Source organism: Mytilus galloprovincialis, chromosome 4 (genome assembly GCF_965363235.1).
Source record: "Mytilus galloprovincialis chromosome 4, xbMytGall1.hap1.1, whole genome shotgun sequence".
In the NCBI taxonomy this organism is placed as follows: Eukaryota; Metazoa; Mollusca; class Bivalvia; order Mytilida; family Mytilidae; genus Mytilus; species Mytilus galloprovincialis.
Genome location: NC_134841.1, coordinates 16,369,053 through 16,386,993, shown reverse-complemented (window position 1 = coordinate 16,386,993; position 17,941 = coordinate 16,369,053). Strand labels below are relative to the sequence as shown.

At 33.5% G+C, this 17,941-nt stretch overlaps 1 protein-coding gene across 1 annotated transcript; it reads right to left on the bottom strand.

Annotated features, from left to right (window-relative positions):
• Positions 1–10,429: 10,429 nt before the first annotated feature.
• On the bottom strand, positions 10,430–15,463 carry LOC143071485 (cytochrome P450 2C20-like). The gene is made up of 4 exons (XM_076245810.1): positions 15,080–15,463; positions 12,179–12,700; positions 11,135–11,575; positions 10,430–10,833 (listed from the first exon to the last, which is right to left on the bottom strand). Exons 1-4 carry the CDS (start codon positions 15,411–15,413, stop codon positions 10,652–10,654), a joined length of 1,479 nt encoding a protein of 492 aa, XP_076101925.1. The 5' UTR covers positions 15,414–15,463; the 3' UTR covers positions 10,430–10,651.
• Positions 15,464–17,941: the final 2,478 nt, after the last annotated feature.

The following is a 17,941-nucleotide window of genomic DNA, read 5'->3' as shown; positions in this document are numbered from 1 at the left end:
TTTTGAAATTAATTCATTTATGGCCTTAATAGCACAATACAAAGATTTGTTCACTCCCAATCAGACAACTTTAAACTGATGTAATTCATTTCATCCTTCTTTATATTTTATAAATGAGGTACCAAAAGAAAGAAGAAAGATTAATCTTTCAAATTGTGATAATTTCATTATGACATAATTATTACATAATAAATTGTTATGTAATTAGTTGCTATATTGTGATGTCCACACTTGAATGAATTTAGCTTCTTTGTTCTTCATAGCATCCCGAAATATTTTATAGATTCTTGTACAACACAGCTTGACCTCCAAAACTGTGTCTCAGATTTCCAAAAACATCAATAGAACAAATTTTATACCACATTGAATTTAGTGATCTCTTATGAATTGATGTTGCAAACTTCATTGAAGATTTATGAGAGAATGAAATACAATAGGAAAAATCTGAGACACAGTTTTGGAGGTCAAACTGTGTTGTGCAAGAATCTATAAAATATTTTGGGATGCTATGAATAACAAAGAAGCTAAATTCATTCAAGTATGGACATCACAATATAGCAACTAATTACATAACAATTAATTATGTAATAATTATGTCATCATGAAATTATCACAATTTGAAAGATAAATCATTCTTCTTTCTTTTGGTACCTCATTTATAAAATTTAAAGAAGGATGAGTGGAATTACATCAGTTTAAAGATGTCTGATTGGGGATGAAAAATCTTTGTATTGTGCTACCTTAATGTCAATGTATTTTTTTATGAATCATTATGAAAAGGATTTGGATGATTTTAAGCTACAACTTGGTATAATTTTTATGAAGACATGTTACCTATTTATAACAAACGATATTATGTGTACTCGATTATGCTTTCAACAAACCGTTGCTAGTAACCGTTGCAACGAAAGGTTTGTAATTAAAAATTATTTCCCCTGAAATTCCACAGGCAAAAACAAGCTATATATATAGCATATTCATAATTTATCTTATGTTTGACTGTTATATCAATTTAACAATATAAAATGGAAAAGTTTGCATATTTTAGAGGTAGGTTTTAAGAAAATATAATAGAATAAGAGATATTTTTACTTTCATAATTGACCCTTTTTAAAATGTAAAATTTTAAAGGTAAATACAAAACCTCTTTCGCAATAAAAGTATTAGAACGTGCCGGTATGCAAGGGACTGCACAGTGACTAAATATATACACGACTTAGATGGTGTTTTTATGTAATTATCAGGAGGATTTCTTTCCCTTCTGAGATAATTTCAAATTGTAGGATATTGTAGTTGTTCAAATTCATTATCTTTAAAACCATTCTTATATTTTTCTGCAGGTTGCAAAAATCCTCATTCAGACGTATAAGAAATTTAACTAAAATTTAAAAGAACGAATAAAGTATCCAATAAAAGATTCACACATAAAATATTCAAAGAACACAAGTGTAAGTACAATTGTATTTTAGTCATGATAATAGTGGCGGATCCAGAATTTTTCATAAGTTGGGGGCCACTGACTGCCTAAAAGGGGGCCCGCTCCAGTAAGGCTTTCCTATAGTATTGATCATTTTTTTTCTCCAGAAAAGGGGGCGGACCCCCTTCCAGGGCCGTAACTAGGGTTCGAATTCAGGGAAGGCAGAGGTTTGGGGGCCGCCGAATGAGACCCCTAAAAGAGGAGGTTGGGGGCGCAGCCCCCCCCCCCCCCCCCGATTTTTTCTTCTCATTAAAATGGTTAAAAAAAATGGAAAACAACACGTTTAATAAGTTATTGCGTCCGAAGCGCTTTTCTGGATTTACCTTCATCAGCACCCTTTTTCATTTGATTTCCTTACTTTAAGAAACATCAGTATTGCTTGAACCTGGAAGCATTTTTTTTGCAAAAACAAGCTGAGATTGCTGTTCGGGGTGAGCCAATGCTCCGTCTTGAAGGCCGTATGTTGACCTTTAATTATTAACATTAAATACATTGTGACCGCGGATGTTTTTCTCAATAAAATCTAGCTAAAATGACCCGTTTTCCTTCGATTTCCTTTCTTTAAGAAACATCAGTATTGGTGGATCCTGGAAGTTATTTTTATGCAAACAATTATTATTTGTATTTAAAAATCTTTTTGTTAGAAATCAAACTGGTAAGTTAAAAAAAAAACATATAAAGCAGGATCATAGAACGCAAGATATATATATTTTTTTTATCGAGGACCTTGAATTTCAATATTTTTGAAAGCTGAACAAACATGTATATAACTACAACCAGGGACTTTCTATACTGTATATATACTTAGTATAGAAAGTCCCTGCTACAACGAATGGGAGTGTTTAACTACTAAGGCATTCCCTTAATGTTCTCGTACGATCGGGAAACGTTAAAAAAATGATCCAACTGCTGATTCAGCTGGTAACGAATTTCCGATATTATTAAAGATTCACAATACAAAGGGAACTTCCAATGCTTAATTGAGTCCCTAAATGAATGTGAACAGTTATGTTTTATTCAAAATTAGCGAAAAGCAAAGTTTAATATGTGTTCTCGTACGAATTCAATACTGAATAACAGACGGACTTCCACACGAACAAAAAACAAACAAAATACTGAAACGTTTCACTATCGATCAAAAATCCGGAAAATGACATATATCACGTATCATGATAACACTGTTAAAACTGTAAAATTGTGTTGTTTATACTATAAATTCAAATTCTTCGTGGACATATTGTAAAAATTTCTTTTTATTACTTAAAAAAAAAATGTGTAGAAAATTCAGGGGAGGCAGTTTCCTCCCCTGCCTCATAGGTAGTTACGGCCCTGCCTTCCCCCTGCCCCATGCCCCCTTAATCCGCCTCTGTATAATTATATGACAATTATTCTAGTCAATAAAATTAGATGATTCAAGAATTTGTTTTTTTTTATTGGCAACCGAATAGTAAATACTGATTGTTCAATATTTTTCATTTTACTTTCTAGAATCGTTTCTAGAAAAAAAAATATCGAAGACTTCCCTTTTCTCACTCAAAATGAAATCTCAGCTCCCTCATCCTCTCAAACAAAAAATATTGTGTAATGATTGAAATAAATAATTTTAATAATAAAAACTAAATTCAAAATCATGCAACAACTAATTAAGATACGAAAACTACGCAATTTTGACACGTTAACAAATGTAACCAACACCAGTATCATATGTTTTAGAAAGTAGTTTATAGTTATTGTTTTAATTATAATTCATATGTCTGTATGAAAACAATCTTTTTTCTATAAATAAAAAAAGAACCAAAACAAAATACCTATATAGCAAACAGAAACACAAATCTATATTTAGAATCTAAAGGTCGTGTCAATTTCAACTCATTTCGTTTAAGGTCTGTTTGATTCATCCACTTGTGCATAACAATGTTATTCCATAAAGAATCATAAACAAAGTGTTCTAGAAACGTTAAAACCGCTATCAAATAAATTGTTAAGCTAGTTTTTTGGTGATACGCAAATCAATTCTTTAAATTTCATCGTGATTAGTAAGATAATTTCATGCGTTAAATGATACCTCCAAAACAGCACCAACGGTTGTGTTACGTAGCAAATCGGGAAACCTCTAATAGGTACCAACCTTCACACTAACTTGAAACAATAGTGTAACATCACAACATAGAAAGACACACTATAAAATGTTACGGCCAGAAATCGCCTTTAAATTGCTTCAAGTTTAAGTGGATTGAGCCGGTAAGGATGTTGCTTAATGGGAGAAGCATCTCCTACATCAACATCATGACAAACAGCAGTGGTTTTGTTTGGCACATCTGGAAAAAGATTTTTGAAAGAAAATACCAAAGTTTTTATTTCTTCTCTACGATCAAAAGACAGATGTGCAAGTTTTGAGTCTAAATTTGACAAAATTTCTAAATTTTTCAATCTAACTGTCTCATCCAAAGTTTTAGAACTAAAAGATGGTTCAATTACATCTGGTTTGTCATGATTGTTCTCAAATTTAACCATGCCTAAAGTGGCAACTGGTTTACTCTCACATTCATTAGTACGCTCAAAGTATGGTTTTAACATATTAATATGACACACTCTATTTTGTTTGCGCCGACCTGGAGTTTTTACAATATAATTCAAATCATTGATTTTACTCTCTATTGTATAAGGACCACAATATTTAGCCTGTAAAGGATGTCCAGGGACTGGCAAAAATACAAGTACCCTATCACCAGACTCAAAAACTCTGTCCCTGGCATCTTTATCATACCATATTTTTATCTTGTTCTGTACATTTTTTAAGTTTTTCTGAGCAATTTGACAAGCAGTATACAATTTTTCTTTAAATCTAGATACATAGTCTAAAAGATTCAAGTCAGTATGTTCAGTAAGCCACTTTTCCTTAATCAATTTTAACGGTCCCCTTACAGTATGGCCAAATACCAACTCAAAGGGACTAAAAGCAAAGTATTCTTGAACAGCCTCTCGGACTGCAAAAAGTAGAAAGTGAACTCCATCATCCCAGTCTGTCAAATTGAAGACAAAAAGTTCTAATCATGTTCTTCAATGTCTGATGAAAACGTTCTAAGGCACCTTGAGATTCTGGATGGTACGCACTTGATCTATACTGAGCAATCCCTAACTGGTACACTACTTGCTGAAATAGACCTGACATTAAATTTGATCCCTGGTCGGACTGTATAGACTTAGGAAGTCCTACTAACGTGAAAATTTGATAAGAGCTTTGACAATAGTAGGTGTCTTGATATTTCTTAGCGGAATAGCCTCAGGAAAGCGTGTGGATGTACACATGATTGTCAATAAATACGCATTTCCAGTTTTGGTCTTTGGTAAAGGTCCAACGCAGTCAATTAGAACTCAGTTGAAAGGTTCGTCAAAGGCTGGAATAGGCAGAAGTGGTGCTGGTGATATTTTCTGGTTAGGCTTACCGACAACCTGGCATATATGGCATGATTTGCAGTATTCTGCGACATCATTTCGAAGTCTGGGCCAGTAGAAATGCTGCAAGATCTTAAGGCAAGTCTTCCTTATACCTAAGTGTCCAGCCAAGGGGGTGTTATGGGCAAGACCAATAATTTCTTGCCTATAAACTTTAGGCACCACCACTTGGTATACCACTCTCCATTCCTCCTCTGGGGTAGCATCAGGAGGCCTCCACTTCCTCATTAAAATGCCGTCCTGATGGAAATAGCATTCAGCCACTTTGTCTGCTTCCTCCTGTGGTTGAGCCCTCTTGCAGAGCTGAAGAACCTCAGGGTCTTTATTTTGTTCTTCCAAAAAGTTCTTTCTGTTTAATGAATGGCTGTTTACATCTGGCCATGGCATAATTACATTCTTGTTAACATAAGTTGGTCTTATAATGGCCTTTTCTGAGCTACCAGGACCTTCAATGTCTGCTAGGAAAGTGTCAGAAAGGTCCATGTAATCAAACTGGTTTTCTTGCAAATCCTCATCTACTTGTTGTTTTCTAGCCATCGCCCTAGTAACAACACAAGCTGGATACAATTCAGCATCATCTTCAGGTGATTTAACATCCACCACTGGTTCACTGGTAACAATTGGTTCAGCAACCACTTTGTTCCTAGCTAGATCATTTCCTAGCAATAATGTAACACCCTCTACAGGGAGATTAGGACGAACACCTACAATAACTGGTCCAGTTATCAAATCTGACTTCAGATAAATACGATGGAGAGGAACATCTATACAACCTAACTCTAAACCTTGTAACAAAACGGAGGCACCAACAGAAGTCTTCTCGGACAAAGGCAACACACCTTCTAACAATAAAGACTGAGAAGCTCCAGTGTCCCGTAAAATCCTAATAGGCTGAAGAGTGGTATCATCAACAATAGAAATAAACCCATCAGACATAAAGGTTTATATTCCTCCATGTAATCACAAAAACTGGACTTAAAAGCCTGACTCGCAGGACATTCCAACGTACTGGTAATATAAGGTGTCGTACATGCACTGGACTTCGGTTTATTATCTCGTTCATTCTTCTTCTGGAGTCTAAAACAATCAGCCATCAGGTGACCATTCTTCTTACAATAAGCACAAATCAGTGACTTCTTCTCAAAAGTATCAAATTTTGGACTAGACATATTATAACTGGACTGACTCTTATTCTGTGCAACAGGCTTACTATCAGTACGCTCAGTGCTTTGATTTTTGTAATTTCCACTTGAAGTATTAACATTTTGACCCTTGAAACTTCTTTTATGTGAAAGGGTATAATTATCTGAAATTACAGCTGCATCATGTATTGTCCCAACAGTTTTGTCGTCTAAATGTGTTTTTAAGTCTAAATGAACACATTGTTTGAACTCTTCTAATAACATCAATTGTCTTAGGTTATCAAAATTGTTATCTGTTTTCTTTGAAGTAAGCCATTTATCAAATAGATCTTCTTTTTCCCGAGCAAATTCCACATAGGTTTGTGAATCAAACTTTTTATCAGATCTAAATTTCTGTCTATATGCTTCTGGTACTAGCTCATAAGCTTTCAAAACTTCCTGTTTCACCGTGTCATAATCAGAACTTTTTTCTGATGGAAGTGCGGAGTATATTTCAGCGGCCTTACCCTCAAAAACACTTTGTAGCATTGTAGTCCAATATGGCTTTGGCCAATTCAAATTATGAGCAATTTTCTCAAACTGTGGAAAATATTTATCGACTGTTTTTTCACAAAATCTGGGAACCAAACGTATATTTTTTGCTGCATCAAAATATTCTGATTTTGCTGGACTTTAGTGTTGCTTTCTTCCTTGACCATTTCAATTTTCATTTTCTCCATCTCTAGCCTTTCCTTCATTTCAAGTTCTTTTAATTTAAATACATCTTCTTTTTCTTTTTTATCCATTTCCAACCTTTCCTTCATTTCCAGTTCTGCCTGTTTTAATTTAAGTTCATCTTCTTTTCTTTTCTCCATCTCTTTCATTTCCAGTTCTTTTAATTTAAATTCATCTTCTTTTCTTATCTCCAGTTCTTTTAATTTGAGTTCATGTTCTAATTCAAGCTGTTTTAATTTAAAGGCGTCAATATTTTCGACCTTAAGTTCAAGAGCCTCTTCACCTAAAATTTCTGCGTCAACTAATTTGTCTATAACCAAATTTTTTATAATTTGTTTTCTCATAGATACTTTAAAATCTAATTTCAGATGTTTAGCAAGCAACACTAATTCCTCTTTCTTTAAATTATCAAACCCCTCCAGGTCTGGCGTTTTCAAAAATTTACCGGCATCAAATGCCATTTTGTAGAATTTTGTTGGCTAGTTATAATTAAATACTGGATAAATTTTGAATAAGATATTTTCGTAATCCCGGACGAGCCCCCAATTTTTGTTACGGCCAGAAATCGCCTTTAAATTGTAGCCAACAAAAGACACAAATCAATAATAAAATTTAACAATATTTATTATATAAAAGTTTACAAGAAGTATTACACAAATATTACTGTCAACTTAACTGTCAAAATATGAGTCCAATCTTTTATCTTTATCTGTATCCGGATATCTTTCGGAATCCAATCTGAATATTACGGTCACAATCCAGTATGATGTTGTTTGTAGAATAAAAATGTCAATCCAAATGCTATGAATATTAATGTCTATCGATGTCTAAGTCCAAATCCAAGAGTGAGAGTTTAACTTTAGTGTCTGTATATATATATTTGTCATGGAAGATTCTAGAACAGTCTATAATGGAACATCCTAGAAAGTTACAACAGACGTTTCTAGTAAAATGTAGAAGTTTATATAACGCATCTTTTATTAGGATCATTCTGGAAAGTTCCAATCATTCTGTAATTGTTCCAGTGATTTCTAAACTGCACAGTTTTAAGATTATTCAGTAAACAACTATCAGGCCACACAACACAAATCAGGCCAACATAAATAAATACAATAATTACAATATCATAACAAAAATATTATTTGGAATGGCTTAACTCAATCACAATCACAATCATAACAAAAAATAACAAGTAATTGATTTGAGAGTTTCAACTCAAATAGGTTTACCTGTTAAGTATTTCTGACATTTTATCATCTAGGTTTTGAGCAAGTCACTGTCCGTTTATGCTTAGATCCTTACGATATCAATAAAAAATATATATAATAAATTCCTGGTCATAATTATTAGTAACTGTTGACTTTGATTTTTTTAAATACTAAGGCTTTTCTACCTCAAGAATATATTACCCAAGCTGTTATTTTGCAAAACTTGTAGGAATTTTTGGTCCTCAATGCTCTTCCACTTCGTACTTTATATGATTCGAGCGTCTTTTGTCTGGTGCCAATATAAAATTTCAATGATCGTATCTATGATGAGTTTATTTTTATCGGGGTTTCGTATACGGAGTGAGATTTGATATGATTTTATAAATATAGGAAATAATCTTATGAAGCCTAAATTTGTAATAAACTACTAGTATAAGAAGTATAGATTCTCCCAAAACTAAGATTAATGTCATATTGGTAAAAAAAATATACGTTACATCTGATGGTTAGTACAGACAAACATATATTTAACATGATTTCGAATTTGTATCTCTTAATCAGGGCCGTAACTACTAATGGAAATCAAATTTAATATTAGGAAAATGGAGAAAGCTAGGCATGCAGGGGTAGAAAAAATCCCTGCATTTTCATATCAATAATTCAGTAATGCATACTCCGAATAGTATTTAATGGTGACGTGCAGCTTCTGTACTTCATAATGTATCAACCCTCTGTCTGATTACCATCGCAAGTAAATCGGCATGTGGTTCTGCAATTTTTATGTCCAGCAAAATTGAAATGGATTTTGTTCCACATTATCAGTGCGCAAGGTTAACAAGTGAAACTGCGAGCTGCTACTGCTCACTGATGATAGCCCCGCCGAAATATTTCGGTAAACAGGAAGTTGTTGTGAATCAAAAGCGCATTACACGGTATAATTGACTTATAAAAACCCTGAATCCAAATTTCAGAAATCCTGTATTGTAGTTCCTGAGAAAATTGTGACGAAGTTTTCACTTGGCTATCTAAAATTATACAAGTGTTCGGTTAACAGGATGTTGTTGAGTAATGAATCTGAAAACGCATCACACGGTACAGCTGAGTGATATGCACCCTGAAACCAAATTTCAGAAATCCTTCTATTGTAGTTCCCGAGAAAAATGTGACAAAAATGTTAAACTGGCCTATCATTTGTAAAATGATACAAATGTTCGATAAACAGGAAGTTAGTGAGTGATGAATCTGAAAATGCATCACACGATATATATGACTTATATAAACCCTGAATCCAAATTTCAGAAATCCTTGTATTATAGTTCTTGAAAAAAAATGGACGAAAATAATCATGAAACGGACGGACTGACGGACTGACGGATGGATGGATGAATGGACTGAAAGAAAGATGGACAGACAGAGGTAAAACAGTATACCCCCACTTTTTTTAAACGGGGATATAATTATAATTAAAATAATTCGAATGTTTCAATGTCATTTAACGAACATTTAAAACAGTTCACGCAGGAGTATCAAAACTCTCCATAGTTTGTATGGATTTTCTCTTGCATTTTCTAATGTTTTGCTATAATTCGAAAACAAAACAGGAGTTTCGGATGGATGGAGGATTTTTAATTTTAACCGCTAAGTGGGCCTTATTTCGGCTATATACTGGAGAGCAGGCTATGTGTTAATTCCATTCGACTGTTAATTGGCATTGGCATAATGACGATGTGATTCCTGGAGTAAATTGGCTTGCGTAAAAAAACGCTCACACATCTAAACATGGAAAAGGTGGCTCGAGAGTATTACATTTGTGTAATTATTGATTTGGGTGTTATGCGTTTATAAAATTAACAAAACAAATCAATCATTCAATTTCAAGAAATTATTTAAACAATGGGATCTTAGTGGTGCCAGAAAGGTCAAACTAGCATTTACAAACAGTGACTAAGTTCCACTTTATTAAAGAGTTATTGGACATTTATGTAAATAGGGCGTTGACCAAACACACACTTGTCACGCTTTTTCTACTATAAACAAACATGACCCATACGATAAATGGATACATTCATGTTTGGTGGTACAGAATTGGAGACAAGCATCTGTCAGCCGGCTCTGATAGCCTAATGCAGTTCTGCATATAGAAAATATGAAACACAAACGATATATATGATATAAAAACAACGGATGTAACAAGACCTATTTTGACCCCTTGTATTCTTATATTACAACTTTTGGACGCGAAGACTCGCCCCCTGGTACTCCCATTACCTAGGGTGCCCAGTCGGCGGCCCAAAAACCCCTGCCTCGGCTGGTTCCGATGCCTTGTCAGAGTATTTATACAAATTTTAAAAAATGACACAGAAATTAACAACTACAACACCGTACGGCCAGCAATAAAAGGCACCGAAATGGCAAATGTAAAACAATTCAAACAAGAAACTAACAGCCTAATTTATGAACAAAGAAATGAACAAAACAAACCCAAAAAAAAAGCAATAAGTTCTGTTCAGGTGACATTTGTAGATACTTAAAATAAATTACATTGATAAATATAGACTTCAGAATTCCGAAGTTTCTAATCAATGCTTGTTGTCATTAACGTATCAGATCTCTACAGTTCTTAGCAAGTTAATTGTGTGCGAGTTATATCAAGGTCAGCTACGTAGAACAGCTCTACAGTCATATGGCAATGGTGTGCGAGTTATGCCTAGGTGTCCTTTAGTAGATGGGAGATCCTGTCCTTCCGGTGAGAGAAACTCATATCTTTGCACCATTGAAGTCAGATACAGAAACAACTCCATTCTGGCTAAAGATTCTCCAAGACAAACCCTCCTACCTGCAATTAGAAACATTAAAACGTCAGAGCAAAAAAATAGCTCGTTGGTGAACAGCCAAAGAATTTACAAATTTTTCAAGCTACTTTTCAAGTCAGTAAAGGGAATATGCCAGCTTATTGTTCATTGGTGAATAAAATAGAAGTGTTATTTACAATATTTTGTCAGTATTTTAAGGGGGAAAATTGACATGATTAATTATTCTCAAGTATGCAATTTCTTTAAATTTAAAGAAAGTGTGTTAGTAGGATAAGAAAATTTGTTAGTTTTTTAATAAAAAGAAATTTTATATATTCTATGTACCTGCTGAGAAAGCTAGAATTTTCTCCTGGCTATGTAAATTGCCGACTGCATCAATAAAACGGTCTGGATTAAATTCATCGCTGTTTGGAAATGTTTTTTCACTTGATAAAGCAGAATCAATGCTTAGAAATATGATGGCTCCTTTAGGAAACATATATCCTTTGTATTCGAAATCCTCAGTTACATAGTATGGAATAGCAAATGGAACTATGTTTCCTAATCGTAATGCCTCAAGTATAACAGCCTCACAGTACGGTAGGTGTGGTTTGTCCGCCATATTTGGTAAACGAGAATGTCCGACAACGTCTACAATTTCTTGGTGCATCTTTTCTTGAATATGTTTATTGCGAATGAGGTATAGGATTGCCCACATGATTGTTGTGGATGTAGTTTCTGTTCCTGTTGAGAAAAGGTCTCCAACAACTGCAGTCAACTGCTTATCTGTAGAAATCAATGACACATTAGTCCATGTCAACTTGTTAAAATATTCTGATATTCTGGTAATCATATTTTACATTGCATGAATGTGACATACCGAATTAGACTATTTACCGGGTTTGTAATAGCATGAGCAACATGACGGGAGCCACATGTGGAGGAGGATCGGCATACCCTTTTGGAGCACATGAGATCACCCCCAGTTTTGGATGAGGTTCGTGTTGCGTAGTCTTTAGTTTTTTATGTTGTGTCATGTGTACTATCATTTGTCTGTTTGATTTTTTCGTTTTTAGCCATGCTTAACCTTTTTATGCACTCGGGTGATTACCGGTTTACGTGGTCAAGGTGTTATTTTATGTAAATGTCATAATGGTTTGTTTCTAAGTTTTGTTTTTTTCGAGGTGTTTTTTCGTCTTTCTTCGACTATTTTTTTGTTTTTAGCTCTTTAATACTTTAATATTTTATATAGGATTGAAAAGCGTTGATGATGTGCAAATTTTTAGTATGAAGCCGCGTTACGAAAAGAAGCATTCAATTCTTAAAACGAATAACTTCATCATAATATAAAAAGTTAAACAATATATCACTTAGGCATTATGTAAATACCTGTAAAAGTGGTGTTCTCTTCATCTTTTCTTTCTCTCATTTCTTTGATAAAGGCATCAATAAAATCGTTGATGTTATTGTCGTCAAAATGTTCCTTGTGCTCCTTTACTTCGTTAATATAAAACTCTCTAGTTTTAGCAATAAGATCGTCTAGCTTGTGAGCTCCGAACGGATCACCTGGTATTTTGGTGAAAATCTCGGGTAAGAATGCCAACACACCTGCTACTTCCAAATTTCTGAAATTATGACCCAGAAGGTCAATATAATATTTGAATTTAGGATCGTCATAATCGAATCTTCGTCCAATCACAATTGACATAACATTATTGGATATACTTATGTTAATTATGTCCCTTAAATCGACAGGTTTTTCTTCAAATCCTTTCAGGGAATCTAAAAATACCTCTACTTCTTCCAAAATCCTGGATTCAAAATTGCGCTTACCAAATCCAAAATTCTTTAATTTGTTTAAAGCAAATGTTCTATGTTCTTTCCATAATCTTCCACTGGCTGACGGGATGCCTGAAAACACAAATTGATCAAATCCATATAAACAAGGGACCGTTATTGTACAAATATATATATAGTTTTATTATTTTATGGCCCATCTACGATAGTACATTGGTCATTTGTGGGGCCCTTTATAGCTTGCTGTTCGATATGAGCCAAGGCTCCGTGTTGAAGACCGTACTTTGACCTATACTTTTACAAATTATTACTTTGATGGAGGGTTGTCTCATTGGCACTCATACCACGTCTTCTATATATCTATGTATATACGTTCACCGTTAATAAACCAGTTGACCGATCGATATTTCTCAATTCCCATGAGACGTTTTTGCAGTCTTGATCTTAAGACACCATAAAATCTGTATATTTACCGATTACGATTGTGTTTTACTCCAATTTGGGATATCGCTTATGGTGCCTTGGAACATGTCAGTAGACTTAATATCCTTTCGATGACTCCGAGGTGTATTAATCAATATGATTTTATCAACGGGCTTGAATATAAATAATAGTACCGTATCAAACGGTAACACATGTAGACCAATAGTAATTACTTATTCGGGGCGCCTGGTTTTTGATTGAGTTTGTATTCCTTACGTTTAAATTTCTGTGTGTATTCTAGGGCTGTTTTTATGCCCCGTTTATGGCCATTAAGTTTTCTGGTCTGTGTATCCGTTCGTTCGTTCGTTCGTTCGTCCGTTCGTTCGCCCGTCTGTCCCTTTTCAGGTTTAAGTTTTTGGTCGAGGTAGCTTTTGATGAAGTTGTAGTCCAATCAAATTTGAATCTTAGTACACACGTTCCTTATGATATGATCTTTCTAATTTTAATGCCAAATTAGAGTTTTTACCCCATTTTCACGGTCCACTGAACATAGAAAATGATAGTGCCGATGGTGCACCCGTATACTATGGACACATTCTTGTTATTTTTATTTTGTTCTTTTATTGCTGCATTTTCTATACTGGTTTAGGTTATGATTTGCTTTCCTATGATTATTCTTACGCTTTTAAAATGTTGTAGAACCAATAAGACAAAACTATAAGATTGGCGAAACTGGTACTAGTATGTATGTAAGAGTTCATTAGATTGGCTTAGATCAATATACACTATTTTATAGTTCATTATGAATAAAAGGAGATGAGTGGTGAATGGCAATGAGACAGCAATCCAACGACATAAATAAATAAAAGACACCTGGAGGACAATACAAGTCTGTATAAACTATATATAGACAGTACAGTGTGTCAAGCTCTTAATTGCCCGATTTCTATAAAATATTGTTATAAATTAAACAGCAAAATTCAAAGATCAGCAATCAAACACCAAGTTCTCGAAATATGTTTAATACCACAGAGTTCAGAACACACAAAATAATCTTAAAGCAAAGCGTACGTAATCGGGCAATACATAGGTTTCCTCTTTTTATTCACAAAATAAAGTTCATATGGTGTATAAAGGAGTTTTATACGCTTCTGGAGCACAGGTGACCACGATTTTCTGTCGGGTTTATGTTGCTCTGATAGACTTATATGTGGTGTTTATTGAACTGTTGTTGTCTTTTTTGTTGTTTTTCTTTTGACCAGAGTGGTATATTTGTCTTTAGTTTTTTTAATTGCCACTTTACAGTCTTCTCATCCATTTTTTTCAATGGCATTTCTTGAATTTAAGATATAATCAGATTATTTGCTGGCTATCAAATGAAGATTCAAGTCGGTATAAAGTTGAACAATCTCATAAACGATCCACCAAAAATATAAACGATGTTACAATGTTTAGTCCCGTGTTTACGGTTAGAGAACCTTTCCAAAACTGAATATAATTTATTTTGAAGAAGTATATAAAACAGAATAGTAAGGACATACACATATCTAATGATTGAGCAATTATTGTCCATTGTTAAGATAATCTGCTAAAACACATCGATACGAAGTCCATTATCGGATTATAAAAAACATACATTTTAAACCAAAACATAATTATGTGGGAAAGTTTGAGTTACGGATAATTTCATGAATTTGAAAAGCCTGAAAGATGCTAGTTTAAATAATTGACATGTTTTTCGTCCGGTCATAAATAGCTCAAACTGTATACATGGCGATAAATAACCTGTCGTGTTTGTTAGTTCTTAGTCACAGTTTGCAAAGCAGACTATATATTCCATATACTTTATGTCATGAGCAAAGAGAAAAACACCATAAGTATTGAGTCTCTTGCTTAAGAATATTGACAACAAACTGATAGGCCCTGATATACGCAATACACGCAGTATATTGACACAGTATTTCATATATATACACACCATACCCGTAATTGTGTCCGTTTAGTATGTCGATATATTGATCGATACTTTGAAAAATGTTTCCTGCATTTGAATTCAAAAACACAACTTACCATAACTGTCGTTTAATTTCAATATATAAATTGGTGGTCTGTCTAACATCTTTTCTCCTCTCGAGTTAAGCAATTCACGAATGTTATCTGCATCATTGACAACTATCACCCAATAGGTTCCAAGTGACATGCTAAAAATATCGCCATGTTTTTTCCTGAGATCTCGGACTGCTTTAAGAAAATCTCCATCAGAGATGTTATGGAAGTTCCCTATCAGCGGAAGTGGCGTTGGGCCAGGTGGATAATTGTTCGGTCTTCTTGATCGTATCCATAGCCATGTAAATAGCCCCACAGTTATAAATATAAACAGCTCTAAGTATGTCCATTGAATCATTGTGTCCTTGAATTTAATAGCATGGTTATATAAAATTTCTAACCTACTTTACATGTTCTATAAATAAACCTACACGTTAAATACACCGTACACTTAAAGATGTACTTAGGTGAAATTAAATAAATGAAAAATTAAAATTTATACTACAAGACGGAAGATCATTAGTTAAGGATCAAAATAAGCTAAACTGTTTTCTTACCTTTTCGTTGTGCGTATAAGAATTTGTCAAAATTATATAGAATCGTAATTTATATTTTATTTTCATTTATTTTTTAAATTATTCATTTAGATATTGTATTCCATAATCACCAGTGTATGTACAATGTATGCTGATGAAGACTTTTTTTTTTTTTTTTGGTACTATATGTACTGAGTGTAAATGCTGGAAACGCATCATATCAAATCAAAACTCCCTTAATTTGGTATCTTTTTAGAATACAAAAATGTAATTTTCTATCATTTAGTACTCATTCGTCACCTTTTCCGTTCGTAAACTTGCGACAAGTGTCAAAGGGGTCAAAATCTCCCAAAAATTTACTTCCAAATGTGATCACACTGGATAAAATGCAAATGCAAATTTCTTATTGCATTACTTTTATATATCATTTGGTTCATGGGTTCATTATGGTAAAAATATTGAATTTGTAAACTTTAAAATATAAAAATCGACTGGAAACTGCTTGAAATGATTTATAATCATAGTGTGAGAAGTTTTTAAGATTGAAGAGCGACTGATAGACTACAAAAGAAGATCTTACGACTCGAATTTTCATTAAATGGCATACACATATAGGTGCTATGTTTCTTTTGGCACTCGGTACTCAAATCCCTCGGAAAAAAGAACCTTAAAATTCTTGGGGTCTTAACAATAAGGACGTATTTGTATAACACTATCAAGTTGATCTTGTAATTTTATTTTTTTTTTAATTGGTTATTCAATCGAATCACTGGTGTAAAATTTGACTGTCTTTTGTTTCACATACTGCCATATAATCATATGTCCACATTCTTTCCCTTAAAATAGAGAAAACAAAAATTGCTAAATGGTATATGATGCTTTAAAGTAGCATTTAAGCTATACCAATACCACATTCCTATCAAAGTAACTCAAACTCTTTCATTTGATAAATAACATAATAATATATTGACTAGAATTTTGTTAAAGTTCTCAAGGAACAATAAACGGTACCATATTAGTATCGGCATTTTGTCCTTATTTTAGGAGTAGACGGCACTCAATACGTAAATCATAATTGTACACTTGTATACCAATGTGATTTGTGTGTTAATGTGTGAGACTCAGTTTCAGACAACAGAACGGGTTTTACTGTTGGCTTACTTATTCCCCTTTTCCCTCTTGACATTCTTTATTGTTTTAATGAATATGCTCAAGTATACATACACGACCCATCTCCAATCAATGGTTACATTAAAGATTGTATATAAACATGATAAAAGAATGCAGTGAGCTCGAATTATTAATGTCAAGACAATTAAATATAAGCAATGTTTTGGGGCTTATTTTCATCAAATATAGCCAAGCAGTCGAATTTTATTTAGATTTGAAACAAAAAACATTTACCATTTTTTCAAACACTTTCGAGATTACTGAAATAAACATGTTAACCAATTGTCAGGTTTATTCTTTATCTAAGTTTTAGTTATCTCCCTTTAACCAATATAAATGTAAATCACACTTTCTTAAATTCCTCTCCCCCATGCATAGCTCTGATTGAAATCCTTGGCAGCGTATAATAGCTATATTTTTGGTTCTTTTCTTTACATCTGATCTTCAATGGTTACCATAGTATTATGTTTTGAATTTTCTTTTCGTTAGAACCCTCTGTGTTTTCAACTTGCATATTTTCTTTTCAAACTTTTCTTCGTGAAGGGTAATTTAAAAAAAAATGCTTCATCTAGAATGGATAATTATGATTGATTTTTTGTTTTTCATAACATTAAGTGGCAAATTTTCATTTATTTTTTGGACGATTTTTTTTCTTTTCTGCAAAGTTGGTTGACAGGAATAATTGGTCGAAAATTAAGAACACTACTCGACGCTGGGTGGACCTCTGTTATGTCATTTCACTATAGCTTTCGCCTCTGAATTGTCATTTTGCCATATCTATGTCATTTAACTGTAGCTTTGGCCTCAGTTATTTCATCAAGTTGTACATAAAGCCTCAGTCATGTAACTTCAATATAGTCATGGCTTCAGTTGTGTCATTTAAATGTAACTAATGCATCAGTCAAATACTTGTTCTGTGGCTAAGGCCTCAATTATGTCTTTTAACTGTTGCTATATCCTTAGTTACTGTGGATTCATTATTATTCGTTGGATACCAATTTTTGTGGCTTTCGTGGGTATAGTTGAACCACGAAATTAAAAGTTCAACAAATGACAAATTTACAAAAGGCTTATATGCAGATTTCGGCAAAACCATGAAATTAAATATCCAAGTACATGTAAGATTTCCTTCATCCACGAAAATAGATACCCACGAAAATAATTTAATCCCCAGTATGTC